The sequence below is a fragment of the Oncorhynchus masou genome, chromosome 32 (genome assembly GCF_036934945.1).
Source record: "Oncorhynchus masou masou isolate Uvic2021 chromosome 32, UVic_Omas_1.1, whole genome shotgun sequence".
Lineage (NCBI taxonomy): Eukaryota > Metazoa > Chordata > Actinopteri > Salmoniformes > Salmonidae > Oncorhynchus > Oncorhynchus masou.
In genome coordinates this window covers 7,999,491-8,019,950 of record NC_088243.1, presented here as the reverse complement: position 1 = coordinate 8,019,950, position 20,460 = coordinate 7,999,491, and the positions used below count along the sequence as shown (strand labels likewise).

At 42.7% G+C, this 20,460-nt stretch overlaps 3 protein-coding genes across 4 annotated transcripts; 1 reads left to right on the top strand and 2 right to left on the bottom strand.

The window, feature by feature from the left end:
* Positions 1–4,829: 4,829 nt before the first annotated feature.
* LOC135525525 (uncharacterized) lies at positions 4,830–8,195 on the bottom strand. The gene is made up of 3 exons (XM_064953195.1): positions 7,888–8,195; positions 6,328–7,712; positions 4,830–6,178 (listed from the first exon to the last, which is right to left on the bottom strand). The coding sequence occupies exons 1-3, from the start codon at positions 8,037–8,039 to the stop codon at positions 5,787–5,789; spliced, it is 1,929 nt and encodes a 642-aa protein (XP_064809267.1). The 5' UTR covers positions 8,040–8,195; the 3' UTR covers positions 4,830–5,786.
* A 220-nt stretch (positions 8,196–8,415) lies between these two features.
* Positions 8,416–11,498, bottom strand: LOC135525524 (SRA stem-loop-interacting RNA-binding protein, mitochondrial-like). Its single transcript, XM_064953194.1, has 4 exons — positions 11,391–11,498; positions 10,863–10,921; positions 9,979–10,086; positions 8,416–8,911 (listed from the first exon to the last, which is right to left on the bottom strand). The coding sequence occupies exons 1-4, from the start codon at positions 11,452–11,454 to the stop codon at positions 8,840–8,842; spliced, it is 303 nt and encodes a 100-aa protein (XP_064809266.1). The 5' UTR covers positions 11,455–11,498; the 3' UTR covers positions 8,416–8,839.
* Positions 11,499–11,671: 173 nt separating this feature from the next.
* alkbh1 (alkB homolog 1, histone H2A dioxygenase) lies at positions 11,672–20,085 on the top strand. 2 transcript variants are annotated; one of them, XM_064953196.1, is made up of 6 exons: positions 11,672–11,809; positions 13,400–13,508; positions 15,024–15,186; positions 15,492–15,582; positions 18,329–18,522; positions 19,452–20,085. In XM_064953196.1, exons 1-6 carry the CDS (start codon positions 11,672–11,674, stop codon positions 19,912–19,914), a joined length of 1,158 nt encoding a protein of 385 aa, XP_064809268.1. In that variant the 3' UTR covers positions 19,915–20,085. The 2 variants fall into 2 exon arrangements, with proteins under 2 accessions (XP_064809268.1, XP_064809269.1); XM_064953197.1 differs by lacking the exons at positions 11,672–11,809; positions 13,400–13,508 and adding an exon at positions 14,504–14,868.
* Positions 20,086–20,460: the final 375 nt, after the last annotated feature.

Genomic DNA, 20,460 nt, shown 5'->3' with positions numbered 1-20,460 from the left:
GCTCTCCCTCATTCTCCCTCTCCCTCATTCTCCCTCTCTCCATCATTCTCCTTCCCTCTCTCCCGCTCCCTCTCTCTTTATTCTTCATCTGATCTCTTCTGAGAGGCAGGGTAAAAACAAGGCCCATGTCAGTTCACAAAAGTGCTCTGAGGTACATACTGTACCAGTCAAATGTTCGGACACATACGGAATCATGTAGTAACCAAAAAAAATCTAAATGTATTTATATTCTTCAAAGTATCCACCATTCTCCTTGATGACAGCTTTGCACACTCTTGGCATTCTCTCAACCAGCTTCATGAGGAATGCTTTTCCAACCGTCTTGAAGGAGTTCCCATATATGTTGAGTACTTGTTAGCTGCTTTATTGTCACTCTGCTGTCCAACTCATTCCAAACCATCTCAATTTGGTTGAGGTCAGGGGATTGTGGAGGCCAGGTCATCTGATGCAGCACTCCATCACTCTCCTTCTTGGTCAAATAGCCCTTACATAGCCTGGAGGTGGCAATGGGCAATGGGGCGGCAGCGTAGCCTAGTGGTTAGACCGTAGGAGTAGTAACCGCAAGATTGAATCCCCAAGCTGACAAGATACAAATCTGTTGTTCCGCCCCTGAACAAGGCAGTTCACCCACTGTCCCTAGGCCATCATTGAAAATAGGAACTTGCCTAGTTAAATAAAATAAAAATTAAATTATAGTCCCACTAAGTGCAAACCAGATGAGATGGTGTATTCCTGCAGAATGCTGTGGTAGCCATGCTGGTTCAGTGTGCCTTGAATTCTCAATAAATCACAGTGCCACCAGCAAAGCATCATCACACCTCCTCCTCCATGCTTCACGGTGGAAACCACACATGCTGAGATTATCCGTTCTCCTAGTCTGTGTCTCACAAAGACACAGAGGTTGGAACCAAAAATCGTAGGAAATTTTTCACCTGCCCGCCCGTCCAGCATCACTACTCTGGATGGTTCTGACTTAGAACTACATACCTAATACCTAGGTGTCTGACTGTAAACTCTCCTTCCAGACTCACATAAAACATTTCCAATCCAAAGTCAAATCTAGAATTGGCTTCCACAACAAAGCATCCTTCACTCAAGCTGCCAAACATACCCTCGTAAAACTGACCATCTTACCGATCCTCGACTTTGGCAATGTCATTTACAAAATAGCCTCCAACACCCTACTCAACAAATTGGATGCTGTCTATCACAATGCCATCCATTTTGTCACCAACGCCCCATATACTACCCTCCACTGAGACATGTACGCTCTCATTGGCTGGCCTTCATTGGCTGGCCCTTGCTTCATACTCGTCGCCAAACCCACTGGCTCCAGGTCATCTACAAGACCCTTCTAGGTAAAGTCCCGCCTTATCTCAGCTCGCTGGTCACTATAACAGCACCCACCCGTAGCACGCGTTCCAGCAGGTATATCTCACTGGTCACCCCCAAAGCCAATTCCTCCTTTGGCCGCCTCTCCTTCCAGTTCTCTGCTGCCATTGACTGGAAACGAACTACAAAAATATCTGAAACTGGAAACACTTATCTCCCTCACTAGCTTTAAGCACCAGCTGTCAGAGCAGCTCACAGATCACTGCACCTGTACATAGCCCATCTATAAATAGCCCAAACAACTCCCTCTTCCCCTACTGTATTTATTTATTTATTTTGCTCCTTTGCACTCCAGTATTTATACTTTGCACACTCATCTACTGTCAAATCTACCATTCCAGTGTTTTAATTGCTATTTTGTATTTACTTTGCCACCATGGTCTATTTATTGCCTTTACCTCCCTTATCTCACCTCATTTGCTCACATTGTATATATATACTTATTTTTCTACTGTATTATTGACTGTATGTTTGTTTTCTTCCATATGTAACTCTGTGTTGTTATATGTGTCGAACTGCTTTGCTTTATCTTGGCCAGGTCGCAGTTGTAAATGAGAACTTGTTCTAAACTTGCCTACCTTTGGGATAGGGGGGCAGCATTTTCACATTCGGATGAAAAGCGTGCCCAGAGTAAACCTCCTGCTACTCAGGCCCAGAAGCCCAGAACCATATTATTAGTAGTATTGGATAGAAAACACTCTGCAGTTTCTAAAACTGACCTGCGTTCCATTGCAATTCTGAGGACAAAGGAATTCTCGGGTTGGAACATTATTGAAGATTTATGTTAAAAACATCCTAAAGATTGATTCTATACATTGTTTGACATGTTTCTATGAACTGTAATATAACTTTTTGAACTTTTCATCTGAACTTTCGCCTGGATTTGCCCGCGCCTCATGAGTTTGGCTTTGATTACCAAACGCGCTAACCAAAGGATGTATTTGGACATAAATTATGTACTTTATCGAACAAAACAAACATTTATTGTGGAACTGGGATTCCTGGGAATGCATTCTGATGAAGATCATCAAAGGTAAGTGAATATTTATAAGGCTATTTCTGACTTTTACTGACTCCACAACATGGCGGGTATCTGCATGGCTTGTTTTTGTGTCTGAGCGCCGTACTCAGATTATTGCATGGTTTGCTTTTTCCGTAGCTTTTTTGAAATCTGACACAGTGGTTGCATTAAGGAGAAGTATATCTATAATTCTGTGCATAATAGTTGTATCTTTATTCAAAGTTTATTATCAGTATTTCTGTAAATTGATGTGGCACTCAATTGATCTCTTTCTCTCTTTCCTTGTTGTCTGTTACGTTCCCCAGTTTCTGTTTTGAGTTTGTATGTGTTTGTATGTGTATGTTTCAGGAAATGGCTTACTGGATTTGAAGCAGCTGATTGGTCGGCCCCATCGACGATTGGGGCTCTGACCCCGCCCTCTCGTCAGGGGATACAGCTGTCTGCAATTACCGACTCCTGCAGCTTGAAAAGCCAGTGTTCCTTTGTTAGGAGAGAGAGCTTCTTTGATGTCCTGTGTTGGTTGTTGCTCAGAGACAGGTTTTGTAAAGGATTTTGTAGCCGGTCCTGCTGAGGTATGTGTATGCCAAAAGGACTGTGTTTGTTATTATTGAAATTGTTCACTTTAAGTTAGTAATTATTCTGTTTTTGTTCCCAGGGGGGAAGGCACCTTGGGAGTGTTTAGGCAGGAGGCCGGCGGGCATGCATATACCCGTCGTATGTACTGTCTATGCACACTTGGTAAGACCCGAGCGTATCACCCCCTGTATTTTGGTTAGCGTGCCAGGTGGCATTAAGAATAAGGTAGGAGAGGGGGGCTCTAACTTTTACTATCTTTACTTTTGTTCCATCCAGCCTCTTTTCCCCAAATTACCGTGTGAAGGAAGAATAAATTCCCTGTTAACGGTAATATTCTCTGCCTCTCATCCTTACCCGCACCTACAATCACATACCGCTTTCACTCCACGAGGAGTTGAGTGTAGCAGGTTGTTGCGTTCCCCCCTCCCAAGAGGCGTGCCTAACATTGTCCAATAACACCTGAACCAAAGAGCACCTTCAACCTTTGTTTCGGTCATCTACTGACTAGTATATCCTTTAGATGCCCTTGTTATTGCCAGGAGACTGTTACCATGGCCCTATCACTGCTTCTCCCCGCTGTTGTTATGCTCGGAACACTGACAGGTAAAATACATTCCATTGTATTCCGAGATCATTTAAGTTAAATTATAACCACAATTTTTATTTATTTACAGAGGAAATCCTTTGTATCACTTTTTTGAGGGAGACCTAGTTTGCATCTGTCAGCCTATTCACTATATAGTGCCCTACTTTTGACCAGGGCCCATAGGGCACTGCTGTAACGTAGTGCAGTGTCTATAAGGAATAGGATGACGCAGCCCAAAGCTTCCAGAATGTACGTCCAGCAATGAATGTTATGTACAGTATGTTAGCTGTGTGCATGGAGTGAGGGCCAGATCCCCTGTGAGATTGCTGGAGATGTTGATGGGCTTAACTGGATTGGAGACTTCACCCTGCAGTGTGACAACCAGGGAGAATACACGCCTCAGCAGTGGCTGGGCTCTGCAGGTTACCACACACATGGACATACGCTGGACATGTAACAAACTATTAACATTTCATGTGTGATTATTGTATTTCCAACTTTTTTTTTTTTTTTTTTTTTTTTTTACATTTCTGGTAAGTTTCTGTTGTGTGGACAGAAGCTCCCTGGTACTGAGTCCACCAGACACTGTTCACATTGTGAGAGGATGTAGGTAGGAGGTAGGATGTGTTTGTTTATATTTTGTGTGCATTTATACACTCACTGTACAAAACATTAAGAACATATGCTCTTTCCATGACAGACTGACCAGGTGAAAGCCTATGATCTCTTATTGATGTCACAGAAATCCACTTCAATCAATGTATATGAAGGGGAGACAGCTTAAAGAATATCTTTTTTTTACCTCAAGACAATTGAGACATGGATTGTGGATGTGTGCCATTCAGAGGGTTAATGGTCAAGACAAAATATTTTAAGTGCCTTTTAAACAGGTTATGATAGTAGATGCCAGGCACACCGGTTTGAGTGTGTCAAGAACTGCAACGCTGCTGGGTTTATCACAACAGTTTCCCGTGAGTACCAACGGACATCCGTAGAACTTGACACAACTGTGGGAAACATTGGAGTCAACATGGGCCAGCATCCCTGCGGAACACTTTCCACACCTTGTAGAGTCCATGTCCCCACGAATTGAGGCTGTTCTGAAGACCAAAAAGAGGTTGCAACTCAATATTAGGAAGGTGTTCTTAATGTTTTGTCAGTCATTGTATGCATGTTTCTATTTTAAAAAAAGCAAAGATGCAAAAAATGAATCTTTGTTAATGGCAATTAATTGCATCTTGTTATATTCACCTGTTTTTATTTTTAAATGTGTCCCATCACCCATTTGCACAAAATACTAGGCCTGCTTACAATGCAATACTTCAACCATAAGGAATTGTGCATGGGCAAACGTTTGCATGAAGCTAATAAAGTTCTCACGCCAAGATACATTTTTATAAATGGCAACATGCATGTTTGGTATTTTTGTACACATTTATGAAGTTCTAGGAGAGAAGCGTTAGATACCTTCTCCATTAGACACCTATACTGGCAGCAGAAGAGAGAAAGGTGGATTTGTCAGTCTTCAAAGTTTGAAGATCCTACTCCCAGCACAGTGAACTGGGGTATATGTAAAAAATAAACATTACCTATTGCCCTAAATTCAATATCAAGCAGTCATAAAATGTTAACTATTTAAATGACTATGAAATGTCCAGAGGTGGGACCAAGTCATTGTTTTACAAGTCACAAGTAAGTCTCAAGTCTTAGCACTCAAGTCTCAAGTCTTAGCACTCAAGTCCCAAGTCAAGACAGGCAAGTCCTAAACTTTGAGTTGAGTCCTAAACAAGTCAATGTGCTCTTCACCAAATGTAATACCATTTCATATTTAATGAGTAATAGTATATTACATTTATGCAAATCATGAATGCTTCTAAAAATATTTATTACTTTCCAATTAAACTTTGTATTTCCATGGGTAGCCATGAGACAGACATCAATACGACAACAAAAACTAAATATTCTAGTGCTCTCTCTCCAGATATACTCTATACACTTAAAACAATCCTGCCATAAAGTTACAATTATTTATTAAAAAAAGGTACATCAAAACAACCGATACTGAACTTCAAGTAGGCCTACAATTTGAACACTGGCCTGAATGTCTGAGAAAAGAACAATACAGATCCCAAAAGATGGGAGATAAAACCTGAACATGGAGACTGTGTGTAATGCATAAAGTTTCATTTTTTTCCCTCTTATCTCGGGGCCCTATGATGCATTGCATTTGCAAAAGACCAAATTCGATAAAAGTCTGTCAGTCATTTGTGCACGATGAGGTCGCGGTATGATGCCACCATGGCTGAAAACACGCTCCACCAGAGCACTGGAGGCAGGCACTGCCAAGACCCTGATGGCCACTCGGGCCAGTGAAGGAAGAGCCTTCCTGTTCATTGCCCAGAACAAGAGGGCATTCTGTCCTTCGCATATGTCAAGGTAGTGACTTAGTTGTAGTGCTGGAGTGGTCCCAACAGCTTTCTTCTGCCTCTTACAGTAGGCTGCAAACAGCCCATCTTCTTGTCTAAGACTATGGTCCTCTCGCTGTTTCTCATCAACAAGAGGCACAGCTTGCTCAGTCCCTGTAGCATCTTCCAGAATCAGTTCTGGCAAAACATGTGAAAGCATAGCAGAAAACAAAAAAGGCCAGTATTAGAGTACTGGTGATGCAGTGGGTTAAACTGATAAAAGTATTATTGTTGCAGTCAATTGGATTAAATTGAGAAAAAGTTACATTAAACTCAATAATATTTACCTTTCACTCTTTGTGCCACCTCCTCCTTGACCTCCTCCTTGACCAGCACATGGTGCTCCACCCACATCAGAGAAAAAGCCGGATCCAAGGCAGCTGCTTTGAGGTAGACTGGATCTGAAAATGGGGCAGTGATTCCATCTTGTGTCCTGGCCATTTTCACATTGATGAAGATTCCAAGAAATCTTTTGTTCAGGGATGCCTGGAGACTTCTGACCAGGCCGCTCAGGAAATGGACGTGAGGCTTCCGCTGCTCCAGGTGATGATTCAGGGACAGGACCGAGGGAACAACAGAACTGATTGTGACGATCTTCTCCCCCTGTGTCATATCTGTTGCTTCTCCAAACGGCTTCAGGATGTCCACCAACTCCTTCAACTTATTCCACTCCCGTACGGTGAACAACAACTCCTTGTGCCCAGCCTTTTCTAGAACATGACTGAGCTTTCGATGGTCACATTGAACAACTGCCTTTACTTGTATCAGTGTTGAGTTCCATCTTGTGTTGACAGCAGCAGGGATGCCTCTTTCCCCAAATTCAGCCTCAAACACCTCTTTGAATGTTGTGTTTGTATGTAGCAGTGAGCTGATTTTTGATAACTTTGAAAGAGAAGGAGTCATCACTTTTGTTTCTTTCAAGCCGTCTCCCACCACCAGCTGGAGAGTGTGGGCAAAACACTGCAAGCGCTGTTTTTTTGCAATAGCAGCATCCACTGTTTGCTTGTCTTCCAGGGTTAGGTCATTCCAGAGCTCTGGGTCGTCAAGGTGATCTTCGTCGTGTACTTCATCTTCTTGTTCAATGGGGAAGCACACCGTGAATGCTTTTCTCATGTTGGCAGCATTGTCACTAATGATATAGTCCAATTTGTCTTTGATCCTGTACTCACCACATATGGCCTCAAATTGCTCACAGATTCTTTCGGCCATGTGTGGGCCTTTGACGCTGTCACAGGCCAAGAGATTGGATTTGAGCTGTAGCCTCTCTCCATCTTTCTCCATGCAGTGCACAGTGACACCAAGGAACCCCCTCATCTTTCGGTCGGACCAAATGTCCACTGTGACTGAAACATGGTCTGTCTTGCTCAACTGATTTTTCAGTTTTGAACGTCTCTCTGTAGCGAGGTTCTCTACTTTTGATGTCAATGTTCTACAACACACTGGGCTGTACTTACTGTCAACCACTGACAGAAAGTGACGAAAACTCTTGTTTTCCACAACAGACAGAGGCAAGTTGCAATCGATAACCAGGTCGGACAGTATTGCATTGTTGATAGCTTTCTGCTGTGGATGATTCATGCTGTACTGCCCTACACGGGTCTCCATGAACTGTGAGATTGGAGACTGTTGTGGTTCACTTGTGACACTTTTGTTCATCTGGTATTGTTCAAATCTGTAAACACATAAAAAAATATATTTGAGCGGGGCAGTAGCACAATCTTGGGTGCAAAGATCACGTTCCCCCACTGGCTGACTGTGTGGAGGCTCATTGATTTAACGTTACGTTAGCCTACATGCTATACAAGCAGTTATATTTAGCTGCCGGCTATATATTAGCCACGACTTACCGTTCTTTGTGCAGCTTCAAATGTCGAACAAAGTTGGAAGTTGTTGCGCCTCCATCTGTAATTTTCTTACCGCATGTTTTGCAAGTTGCAATCCGTTTTTTGTTGACTACAGTGTAGTCTGTATATCCGAAAATAATAATTTTGGGTATCATCTTTCCAATGGCTCAATCTGAATTCACCCGCAGACGTTCCTCTGTATTGCCACGCACAACTTTTTCTCCGCTGGCACAATTTGATTGGCTGCTGTCCGATTCAAACTGTTAAATGGATAGTTGATGCGCTAAACACTTTATTTTTTAAATAGCGTCTTTTTTATATTTGGGTTTGGGGAGGATATCAAGTCAGGTTGAGTCATAAGTCTCAAGTCCAAGTCAAGTCACGAGTCATTGTTGTTAAAGTCAAAGTCGAGTTGCAAGTCATCATATTTGTGACTCGAGTCCAAGTTATGTGACTCGAGTCCACACCTCTGAAATGTACTGACACTCAGATTAAACCCACTACACACACAAAGAAAGGAATGAGAAAGTACACTGTAAATTAGTCATTTTATTTAGTGAAGTGTGATGCCCGACTTCGAGAAAAGTGATAAACCTAGTCATAGTTTAATACAGACAGATGCAGAGGTTGTGTAAAGCAGCTATCAATAATCATAATAGAAGCACAATAACAGAGAGATTCAATATCCTGCCATCATCTCGTCTGGCTTAATATGCAGTTACTGACAGGGTGCCAAAAGGAACGCACTTCTCCCTTCAACCATTTTGTCAACCAACATGCGAAACAGACAGAGTAAATCATGTTTCTTTCTTTTGACAAATTACAATAAAATATGAAGATATCATTCTACGAAAAAAAACAAATTAATGTTGAATGGCCTAGTTCTGTTTCTATTTAAAAGGTATTTAATACACCCTCTCATATACACACAAACATCATACAAAACGCACACCCTTCACCGTCCCTCCACCACCTCTTTGTTTGTCTTCTGTCCCGCAAACACTTTTCTGTTTCTTTGAACTTGAAGCTGAAAGGAGATGATGGAAGAGAGGAATACATGTTTAGCTTGTTTAAAACCATCTACAGTCTTGCCAGGGGGGGGGATTGTTTTAAGATCATACCAGGAATCATTTAGCTATTTGATTATTTTATTTATTAAAATTGTAAATTTGGACTGCTATTAGCCAAACAAACTCATTGAATAACAGACTCACTATATGGAACAACAGATAATCCCAAAATAAAATCTAAAGAAGTTTGTTCTGAAGTGTCTATCCTATATCTGAAAGATAAAAGAAATCAATCTTTTTCCTATATATTTTATTTTTAACCCCTAAAATTGTCTAAAAATATACTTCCATTCATTTTTCAAGCCGGTTCCCAGGGGAACTTCAGAGGAGTCTTGTGAGGCCTGTGGGCATCCTACAGGAGGGTCATACTAGTGTGTAGCCCAAACTTCAGTCGCTACAGGTGTGAGAAGACCGATGTTTCATGGTGTCTCACGGTCTGACAGACACCGCTCTAGCTCTTTCACCGCAGATGCAGAAGTGCAACATTGGTGGATTGAGATGCATCTGATGCAACAACAAAAAAAACAAGGTCTCTCTACCTTAAAACTGAAGGATTTGTGTTATGATAATAAGATTTCCATGGGGCCATGGAAATAGACTAAGGGGTTAAGGACATGGTAATTCCCTTAAGGGGAGTGATATCGCACTGCCTGATGGGATGCATTTGATTTCAGACCACTGACGTTAGAGACTGACGTTAGCTTTTAAACGAGAATGGAGAAAATCAACATACATTCCATACTAAGAAAACAACAGTCAACACATTTCAGTCAACAACAACAGGGGTGTTTTCATTAGGCAAACACTGTAGGAAACAGTTGTAAAATGTTTTGCAACGGTAACAGTTTACTCCAAACATATGTTTTGCCACAAAAACAAGTTTCTATTGGAAGAAACTCTATTGGTAGGAACTCAGGTTGGTCCCTACATGTTTAATTCCATTTGCTTCTGTTTATATCCATTTGGTTTGGTTCCAAGTGAACACACCCCAGTTCAGGGTATGACATGCGCTAACAAACTATACCGTGGCTCCCTCCAGCATGTGTTGGTCTTTCTGGAGAGCATTGTGCAGGCCTTCCTCGGACGTATAGCCGATCCAGCAGAAGCCTCTGTGGAATCCTGTCTCCTTGTCCTGTTAGAAGATAGACATTGTGAGGTGAATATAGAGGTTGTGGTATATATTATTATTGGACCATGCTGGTCACTTATGAACATTTGAACATCTTGGCCATGTTCTGTTATAATCTCCACCCGGCACAGCCAGAAGAGGACTGGCCACCCCACATAGCCTGGTTCCTCTCTAGGTTTCTTCCTAGGTTTTGGCCTTTCTAGGGAGTTTTTCCTAGCCACCGTGCTTCTACACCTGCATTGCTTGCTGTTTGGGGTTTCAGGCTGGGTTTCTGTACAGCACTTTGAGATATCAGCTGAAGTACGAAGGGCTATATAAATACATTTTATTTGATATACCGGTAACTGCCAAAATAAAGGAAACACCAACTTAAAGTGTCTTAATAGGGCATTGGGCCATCAGGGGTCAGAACAGCTTCAATGAACCCTGGCCTAGATTCTACAAGTGTCTGGAACTCTATTGGAGGGATGCAACACCATTCTTCCATGAGAAATTCCATCATTTGTTGTTTTGTTGATGATGGTGGAAAACTCTGTCGCTGGTGCCTCTCCAGAATCTCCCAAGTGTTCAACTGACACCACACACACAAAGTCACTGAGATCTCTTCTTCTAGCCAACATCATGGGCAACTGGGCATTTTTATACATTGATGGGATGTCAATTGGTTATTTACTAGTGTGTTTCCTTTACGTTTGTCAGCTAGGTCAAATGAAGATACACATTGTGATAGAGGGCTGGTTTTCTCACTTATTAAACAATCTGTTAAAAGGTGTACTTACAAAAGGAAGTAGGCATTTCTTGACTTGCCCGAACTGCCCAAAGTACTCCTTCATTTCCTCTGAAAAAATAAATGACAACATGTTATACTGTATATTCTCCCACTGTAGCTAGTTATCTATAGTGCAAATGACTGTACTAGAGAGGACGTGGTCAATACACACAGACACTGATGGTTTAGCTAGCCAGCTGATGCCAACTCTCTCATTGACATACATTACCCACATCATTAGGCTGCAATAAGCCCCACAATTTAGCAATCGGCACAACGACAAAGTCAAATGAGCATTGGTGAAAAAAAAACAAAAGAAACAAAAAACAAAAAAAAGACAAAAAGGTTGGTTAAAATAAGGTTAGCTGAAAGACGCAGCCACACATAGTTAGCTAGTGAGCTTGGCTAGCAGCAATGTCAAGGCAGCAGTCACACAGCATGATGTATAAAGACGCCTACAAAAGCTCATAGCCTAGCATAAAATAGCCAACATCCAGTAATTTTGTTTCCAATATAAATTTTTTTAAAGCATGCTTACTGCTTGCAATGGTCCATGGTATTTTAGACACAAACACCTCAAAAACCTTCTTAGACGATGCCATGTTGCGTCCTTGGAAAGCTAACCAGCTAGAAGTTACCTTTGACCCGAGTCACGTGACTTGACACACACCGGTGTTATTTAACTGTTCATTTTTTAGATATGGAATTAAAATCACTAAAAGCAAAGCTTTACTTTACATATTTAACATGCTATGCTTTTTAATGTTTTGCTTATTTTTTTTGTTGTGTACATTTTAGAGTTGAAAGGTCATTTTAGTGATGACAAAGATGGCGGCCTCCATGGTGGAGCATGGAGAAGATGCATTTAGAAAATTGTTCAAATTTTACAAGCGAAGAAATCCTCCACCAGATCTCAGGGATGTCATTGACTTCTCGAAAATTGTGAAACATGAAAAGGTGAGCGTTTCCAAATATAGCTAGCTAACAACTAAATATTGATGTGTAAACAGACAAACTTCCTGGTATAATACTACTGGCTGTAGCTAACTACCAGATTTCCTTCTGATATACAATTAACACCTAGAAAGTGAATTAATGTGCTGTCATACGAAGTCAACTCTTTGATAAATTGCAGTGCATTTACCACTTTTGCGTGGGCGTGTCACTCGCCATTTGTTGTTCGTTTTATTAGAGAACTTAACAGCAAAACAACTGCGATTAGATTCAGATTTTCAGAAATAACTAAAACACAATCACGGGTCTTTCAATTTCCACGAAATAAACCGTCATTTTCAGAGTAATCATCTTCCACTTTGCAAACTGCTTCAGTCAGTAACCAGTCTCCAACCTTTTTATGCAAGTCAGATACAAATGTAATGACAGGCTTGATGGAAACAGAACATGTCAGTAAACTTTGCAAATGTTGACAAAACAAAATAGACACATGTTTTTTACGGTAAAACAAATTATGCGAGATATGTCAGTGTAAACTATATATAACCATCATACCAATGTAAACTTGGAGTCACGCGACGCTGTGGTGTGTGTGTGTGTGTGTGGTCTTCCCAATACGACTTCTCGGGAAATAATAGTTTATTAGAGAAAGGGGGATACCTAGTCAGTTGTACAACTGAATGCATTCAACTGAAAGGTGTCTTCCGCATTTAACACAACCCCTCTGAATCAGAGAAGTGCAGGGTGCCTTGATGGACATCCACCTCCCGGAGTCGCCTCTTCACTGTTGACGTTGAGACTGGTGTTTTACGGGTACTATTTAATGAAGCTGCCAGTTGAGGACTTGTGAGGCGTCTGTTTCTCAAACTAGACACTCAAATGTGCTTGTACGCTTGACCAGTTGTGCACCCGGGCCTCCCACTCTTTCTATTTTGGTTAGAGACAGTTATTTTTTATTGAACTAGTTTGCACTGTTCTGTGACGGGAGTAGTACACAGCTTTGTACGAGATCTTCAGTTTCTTGGCAATTTCTCGCATGGAATAGCCTTCATTTCTCAGAACAAAAATAGACTGACGAGTTTCGGAAGAAAGTGCTTTTGTTTCTGGCCATTTTGAGCCTGTAATTGAACCCACAAATGCTGATGCTCCAGATACTGAACTAGTCTAAAGAAGGCCAGTTTTATTGCTTCTTTAATCAGGGCAAAAGTTTTCAGCTGTGCCAGCATATTAGCAAACGATTTTTCTAATGATCAATTAGCCTTTTAAAATTATAAACTTGGATTAGCTAACAAAATGTGCATTTGGAACACAGGAGTGATGGTTGCTGATAATGGGCCTATGTACATATTCCATTAAAAATCAGCCGTTTCCAGCTACAATAGTCATTTACAACATTAAAAATGTCTACACTGTATTTCTGATCAATTTGATGTTATTTTAATGGATAAAAAAATGTGCTTTTCTTTCAAAAACAAGGACATTTCTAAGTTGCCACAAACTTTTGAACGGATGTGTGTGTGTGTGTGTGTATGCCCACTATGAACTCTGGTTGATGTGATTGATCTAATGAAACGATGTGATGGTGATTGACAGGTCTTTCCCACCGACCTGAACCCAGCTGCAGTGAGTGATGCTGAGGCCAGGAGGGCAGGCCTTCGCCCCATCAGAGACTGGACAGCCTTTGGCTTGCACGGTTATCCAGGTAGGATATTAGGCTCGTGGAGTTTTTATTTTATTTTTTATATGCTGAGCTGTAACGAAATTATGTGCAGGATTCTAACTCTCCAGGACCATGATGGGTAACATGTTCTAATAATGGGGCGGCAGGGTAGCCTAGTGGTTAGAGCGTTGGACTAGCAACCGGAAGGTTCCGAGTTCAAACCCCCGAGCTGACAAGGTACAAATCTGTCATTCTGCCCCTGAAAAGGCAGTTAACCCACTGTTCCCAGGCCGTCATTGAAAATAAGAATTTGTTCTTAACTGACTTGCCTGGTTAAATAAATGTAAAATAATAATATTAGTCTTGACTCCTGACTGAACTGTTTCAGATATGTAGTACAGGGGGTTGGTGACACCTTAATTAAGGAGGACGAGCTCATGGTAATGGCTGGAGAGGAATGGTGTAAAATACATCCAAAACATGGTTTCCATTCCATTTACTTTGTTCCAGCCATTAGTATGAGCCGTCCTCCCTCCACCAGCCTCCACTGATATGTTGCACTTGTTAAAAAAAAATAAAAAAAATCTTACATAGTTACTAAGGCTAATCTTACATACTGACTAGGGCTAGTTATATAAATATATATATATAAAACTAGCCCTAGTCAGTATGTAAGATGTTACTTTTTATAGTTTTGGGGTGGCAGGGTAGCCTAGTGGCTAGAGCGTTGGACTAGTAACCTGAAGGTTGCAAGTTCAAATCCCCAAGGTTCAAATCTGTCATTCTGCCCCTGAACAGGCAGTTAGCCCACTGTTCCCAGGCCGTCATTGAAAATAAGAATTTGTTCTTAACTGACTTGCCTGGTAAAATAAAGATAAATCTTAGTTTATTTTGTTTTTTAACTCTAGACCTAGGTCTTCACCAATGATATAGTGGTAAAAGATCTGAGTTTAAATGCTGCTTGCCATTCGCAGTGAGTAAAGTAACGCTCCCTATACTTTCAAATGCATTTTTCCACAAATGGGGAGCTCCCAAATGCTTGCTTGCTAACTTCTCCTGAATTTAATTTCGCTGCTCCATCGATCGCTCCATACATTGTCTGAAACTGCCGTCCTAGAAGTTGTTAGCGCTGATGTCAAAATGAGCGGCATTGTACAAGACAAATGTATAGTCATTGGTTCATCTCTAAACAATCATAGTATCAATTCCAATTACGTGATTCATGATTCATATAGGCCGGGTTTGGACCAACCCATCGGTCTCTGGGACCAATCAGAATGGTCAAGATGTGTTTGCGGTCTACAAAACGGTGGGGAGGAAAGCAAATCCAGACTCATTGTGCAGAAAAACTAGTGGATCTGGTCTTTGGCTGGAGCCATGTGGATGGGCGTGTCAGGCTATGGTAAATGCTCGTGATGTTTGACCTCTAGTACACCACTAGTCTCGACAGCCCCCTAATATGTTGTTAATGTACCTTCCTGGCCCTTGAGGCGATGAATAAAGTTGTATTGAATTGAATGTAGTAATCCCTGTGTGTGTGTGTCCCCTCCCCTCCAGGGTTCATCTTTATATCCAACCCGTTCCTGCCAGGCTCCCAGCAGCACTGGGTGAGACAGTGTCTGAAGACCTACCCACAGAAACCCAACGTGTGTAACCTGGACATGCACATGGCACCCACGGAAACACAAGACATCTGGGGGAGGAGTGCAGACGCGCTCCGGTAAATAGACTAACTACTTTCAGCACCAGCGGACATACTGCTGGAGTGTCATGTGTCTATTTCCCATTATTATTTGAGTGAAAAATGAATAATTTATCAGAATGAAACTTCCACCTTAGATTTTGCCCATTTCAGTCAAAAGACTATATTTGATCGTTCTCTCTTTCTCAGACTTGAAGGTTTAAATTGAACGTTTGATACCACGTGAAAGGGGTAGGATGTCTAATGTAATCAATTGGCTTGAATGGGTAGCATTCCTTTGAGCTCTTAGCCGATGTCTGAGCCTGGTGTGATTTTCCCCACAGGAAGATGGGTTCGAGGGTCAGGGAGCCCAAGACACTGCTGGAGAAGCTTCGCTGGGTGACCCTGGGCTACCACTACAACTGGGACACCAAGGTAGAGCTCTGTCTGTCTCTCTCTCTCTCACTATGGGTGCATGTTAATGGTTTTATGTAGAGCGTTCTCTCGCTCTCAACGGTCATATAAATTGTTAAAAGGTTTTAAAAACAATTCTAATAAATGCAACAGTTGTACAATGGATGTCACTCCAAACGTTTAGATGTGTTTTAATCCACCAGATATTAACTGAATTATAGCGCATAAAACGTTTTACTGGCACAGACAATGAGTTGAGTTCAGGGAATCTGGTATGAATTCAAAATATTCAATTTATTGTAAAAATTTCAACAGCAAAAAAAATCCTAGAATTCACTCGTATACATTTTCTTAAGGTATCAGGTATTTTAAAATTATTTTGTGATAACTTTATTTGTTTTATGTTCATCCATTCCACGAGGTCAGTACAGGTGCATCAAAGGACCGAGAAGCTGTTTTTCAGTCTCTATCTCAAGTCCATCAGACTGTTAAACAGTTAGCGGGGGCATGCACGTTGCTATTCACTATGTACTATCGGTGTATCTCAATGGTCTTAGTAGAACTGTGTGCATCTCAATTGTCTAGGTGCTTCAAGCTCAACTCTGGACCTCGAAGCCAGTTCCGCTGCATTTTTTATCTCTCCCATTGTTCCCCTCTAATCAGGGACCGGTTTAGACCTGGGACGCCAGGTGGGTGCAATTAGTTATCAGGTAGAACACAAAAGCAGCAGACTCCAGACCTCATAGTGTGAGAGTTGAATACCCCCTGGTCTAGGTAAAGCTCACTCTATGGGTGCATCTCAATGGTCTTAGTAGAGCTGTCGCTCTCTTTAAAAAACAACGTCACCTTTTATTTAACTAGGCAAGTCGGCTAAGAACAAATTCTTATTTCCAATGAAGCCTAACTCGGTCGACCAAACCCACTCTATGGGTGCTTCTCAATTGTTTTAGGTGTTCTCTCCTTGTTTCCTTCCCTTCATCTGTACCGGTGTCTTTTCTACTTTCATATAAAGTGTATGTATGTATATGAGTTCCCACATCTCCGACACTGGAGGGAAAACATTTTTCAACTGAAGTTCATGTCAGTCCACTTCCTGTCAGGAAGGAATTACGCTTCTTGCCAAATAGTCAAACATGTCAATAAACTCGGCAAAAAAAGAAACAACCCTGTCTTTCAAAGATAATTCATAAAAATCCAAATAACTTCACAGATCTTCACTGTAAAAGGTTTAAACACTGTTTCCCATGCTTGTTCAATGAACTATAAACAATGGAGTGGGATCGATTTTGGAGGTGGAGGGTCTGTCATGGTCTGGGGCGGTGTGTCAAAGCATCACCGGACTGAGCTTGTTGTCATTGCAGGCAATCTCAATGCTGTGCGTTACAGGGAAGACATCTTCCTCCCTGGTCTGGTACCCTTCCTGCAGGCTCATCTTGACATGACCCTCCAGCATGACAATGCCACCTGCCATACTGCTCGTTCTGCGTGTGATTTCCTGCAAGACATGAATGCTAGTGTTCTGCCGTGGCCATCGAAAAGCCCGGATCTCAACCACGTCTCGGACCTGGTGGAAGAGTGGGGTAACGTCGCACAGCAAGCACTCTGGTGCAGTCAATGAGGAGGAGATGCACTGTAGTACTTAATGCAGCTGGTGGCCACACCAGATACTGACTTTTGATTTTGACCCCACCCCCCTTTGTTCAGGGACACACTATTTCATTTCTGTTAGTCACATGTCTGTGGAACTTATTCAGTTTGTCTGTTGTTGAATCTTATGTTCATACAAATATTTACACACGTTAAGTTTGCTGAGGCGCTCGCGGTTTGCAGTTGACAGTGGGAGGACGTTTCTTCAAGACCCATTGATACCACAGCAGTCAGTGCATGATTCAGTGCACCAGTTACATATGCTAAAGATCCGAAACGTGATGACTGTTCCATCCACCACACCACCAGTCTCCATCATGTTACAACGGTAGATGGAACAGTCATCACTTCAAACAGGACATCATGAATACTGTATGTACACAGTAGTGTTCTCTGTGTTTGGATCATATTAGCCTGGTGTTCTACGTTCAGGTCAGGTCATCTGTAATTGTGCAGGCGCCTGCCTGTCTCGTTTATATGCTAATGACATCCCACGTGTTTAGTCTGTCCCGTTTAAATCAGTCAGGAGTTTTACACCGGATTCATTAGCTCCCATCCTGGCTCCGACACTGCCAAATGTCTGACAACAATCGCTGCATTTTAAGCATGTCCCCCCCCCCTCCAGCTAATCCATGTGTTTAGAGGACAGCAGCACAGTGATTATCCTGTGATTGCACGTGTGGCTGAGTGCATGTCCCCAACACTAACCAGGGAGAGATGCATAGAGTTTGTTTGTTTATTAATGGAAATAATGCCCCCCCCCTCCACATGCTGACTGGCTAGCTGACTGGCTAGCTGACTGGCTAGCTGACTGGCTTGCTGACTGGCTTGCTGACTGGCTAGCTGACTGGCTAGCTGACTGGCTTGCTGACTGGCTAGCTGACTGGCTGACTAACTTCAGTAAGAGAACATTGATCTCCCTAAGACTGACCTCAGCGACCGGGACTGACCTCCGAGACTGACCTGCGCGACCGAGACTGACCTGCGCGACCGAGACTGACCTGCGCGACCGAGACTGACCACTGAAAGGCTTGTGCAACATGGATGTTATGATTCTTCCCTGAAATGGAAATGAATGAATACATTGTTTTATTTTTTTCTTCTCTTCTTTCTGTTGCAGACATACTCAGCAGATCACTACACTCTGTTCCCATCAGATCTCCACTCTATATCCCTCCATGTGGCCGCAGCCTGCCGATTTCCTGGGTTCAACGCAGAAGCTGGAATCCTCAACTACTACCGCTCCGACTCGTCACTCGGGATCCACGTAGACGAATCAGAGCTGGACCACACTAGACCCCTCCTGTCATTCAGGTTAGTGGAGGAGGGGCTTGTTGTACCAACCCACCAACCACAGCTTTCAGTGGGTGAACCGGGTTAGCGTTGATTTCATTCGATTTGGAACCCGAATGCCTTCCGGGTGTGAGCCGGGTGCCCCGTTCTGATCAATGGCGAAGTCGGCTCAAAGCAAAACTGACGTAGGTTAAGCACATGGAGTGATGAGTAGTATTCTGTGTGTTCACATGCAACAGTGATTGCTTTTGATTTTTTTTTAAAATGCTTTATCTGCCTTTTTGGGGGAAAGAGATGTACCATGCTGCGTTGTTGACAATACAACCGAGCGGCACAGATTACTGTTCCATTTGAGCAGGGCGCGCCTCCCACACCCGCTTCGCCCGGACAAGTGACGGGCAAAAACCCGGGCCAGCTTAATCAAACTCCCTTATCCATAACCGGGTCCAGCTTAATCAAACTCCCTTATCCATAACCCGGGCCAGCTTAATCAAACTCCCTTATCTATAACCGGGGCCAGCTTAATCAAACTCCCTTATCTATAACCGGGGCCAGCTTAATCAAACTCCCTTATCCATAACCCGGGGCCAGCTTAATCAAACTCCCTTATCCATAACCCGGGCCAGCTTAATCAAACTCCCTTATCTATAACCGGGGCCAGCTTAATCAAACTCCCTTATCCATAACCCGGGCCAGCTTAATCAAACTCCCTTATCCATAACCCGGGCCAGCTTAATCAAACTCCCTTATCCATAACCCGGGGCCAGCTTAATCAAACTCCCTTATTGAATATTGTCTCAATTCATCCTAAATTACAACCTGACACTCTTTGGTAATACTCTCTGGATGTGTTACTCTGCATGTGAAAGTGGCTATTGACCATTTCCTGTTTGTCTTGTTGTTGTTATCCTCATACGTGTCTTCCCCTCTCTTTTGTTGATTGACCTCAGTTTCGGCCAATCCGCCGTCTTCCTGCTTGGTGGAACTCAGAGAGAAGACCCGCCCACCGCCATGTACATGCACAGTGGTGACGTCATGGTAATGTCAGGACACAGCCGCCTCCTCTACCATGCCGTGCCTCGCGTTGTCCCCGCCCCCAAAGGAGACCCCTTACACCCCTCTCTGGAGGAGGACGGCCTAGGCCCAGGGTCAGACCAGGGACTCGCACAGGACCATACCCAGGGAGATGCCACCCTGATCCAGCCGGTATCAGAGGAGGACTGGGCGGTGTGCTCCAGGTACATCGAGACCTCCAGGGTGAATATGACCATCAGACAGGTGCTTGGGTCTGGCCAAGCCTTCCCCGCCATGGACACTACTGACAAACGAATAGACGCGGGACACACGGATGGGTACCATGACAACCAGGATGGAGAGAATGTGGGACTGAAGAGGAGGAGGAGTGACTCATGAGACACCACACCAATAGAGGTTATGTGTAAGGACTGGTAAATGTTAACAGGTCTAAGAAAAGTACCAGAAGACCTTTATAATAAGAGTTCTACTGTACAGCATTACCTCTTATGATGAATATTTATTTCTGAATAATTTCACACGGTGATGTTGTAATAAATGTGAACATTGTATTTAAAGAAATTGTGGACTACTTCATTTTACACCAAATGAGTTATGCAGGGTCAGCTGTTACACACTGTATGCAGACTGACGTCATAGTGGAGTTATGCAGGGTCAGTTGTTACACACTGTATGCAGACTGACGTCATAGTGGAGTTATGCAGGGTCAGCTGGTACATACTGTATGCAGACTGACATCATAGTGGAGTTATGTGACAGTCAGCTGGCAAGGTGTAGGCCGGTTCAAAGCACTGAACCCAGATTCTGATGATCCTTTCTGACTTAGTTTCTTTAAACCAGATTTTAAAAAACACCCTGATTAATCTGATGCTGTATTACAAAAAAAAGACTATTACAGAATCCAGAACATTCTCATCCAGATTA

Excerpts from the sequence above, each read along its gene's own strand:
- LOC135525525 (XM_064953195.1), bottom strand. The coding sequence starts at position 8,039 with ATGATACCCAAAATTATTATTTTCGGATATACAGACTACACTGTAGTC. Across the intron at positions 7,713-7,887 it reads TTGAAGCTGCACAAAGAACG|ATTTGAACAATACCAGATGA; the intron begins GTAAGTCGTGGC and ends ATGTGTTTACAG. Across the intron at positions 6,179-6,327 it reads GGTGGCACAAAGAGTGAAAG|AACTGATTCTGGAAGATGCT; the intron begins GTAAATATTATT and ends ATGTTTTGCCAG.
- LOC135525524 (XM_064953194.1), bottom strand. The coding sequence starts at position 11,454 with ATGGCATCGTCTAAGAAGGTTTTTGAGGTGTTTGTGTCTAAAATACCA. Across the intron at positions 10,922-11,390 it reads ACCATGGACCATTGCAAGCA|AGGAAATGAAGGAGTACTTT; the intron begins GTAAGCATGCTT and ends TTATTTTTTCAG. Across the intron at positions 10,087-10,862 it reads AGAAATGCCTACTTCCTTTT|GACAAGGAGACAGGATTCCA; the intron begins GTAAGTACACCT and ends ATCTTCTAACAG.
- alkbh1 (XM_064953196.1), top strand. The coding sequence starts at position 11,672 with ATGACAAAGATGGCGGCCTCCATGGTGGAGCATGGAGAAGATGCATTT. Across the intron at positions 11,810-13,399 it reads AAATTGTGAAACATGAAAAG|GTCTTTCCCACCGACCTGAA; the intron begins GTGAGCGTTTCC and ends GGTGATTGACAG. Across the intron at positions 18,523-19,451 it reads AGACCCCTCCTGTCATTCAG|TTTCGGCCAATCCGCCGTCT; the intron begins GTTAGTGGAGGA and ends GATTGACCTCAG.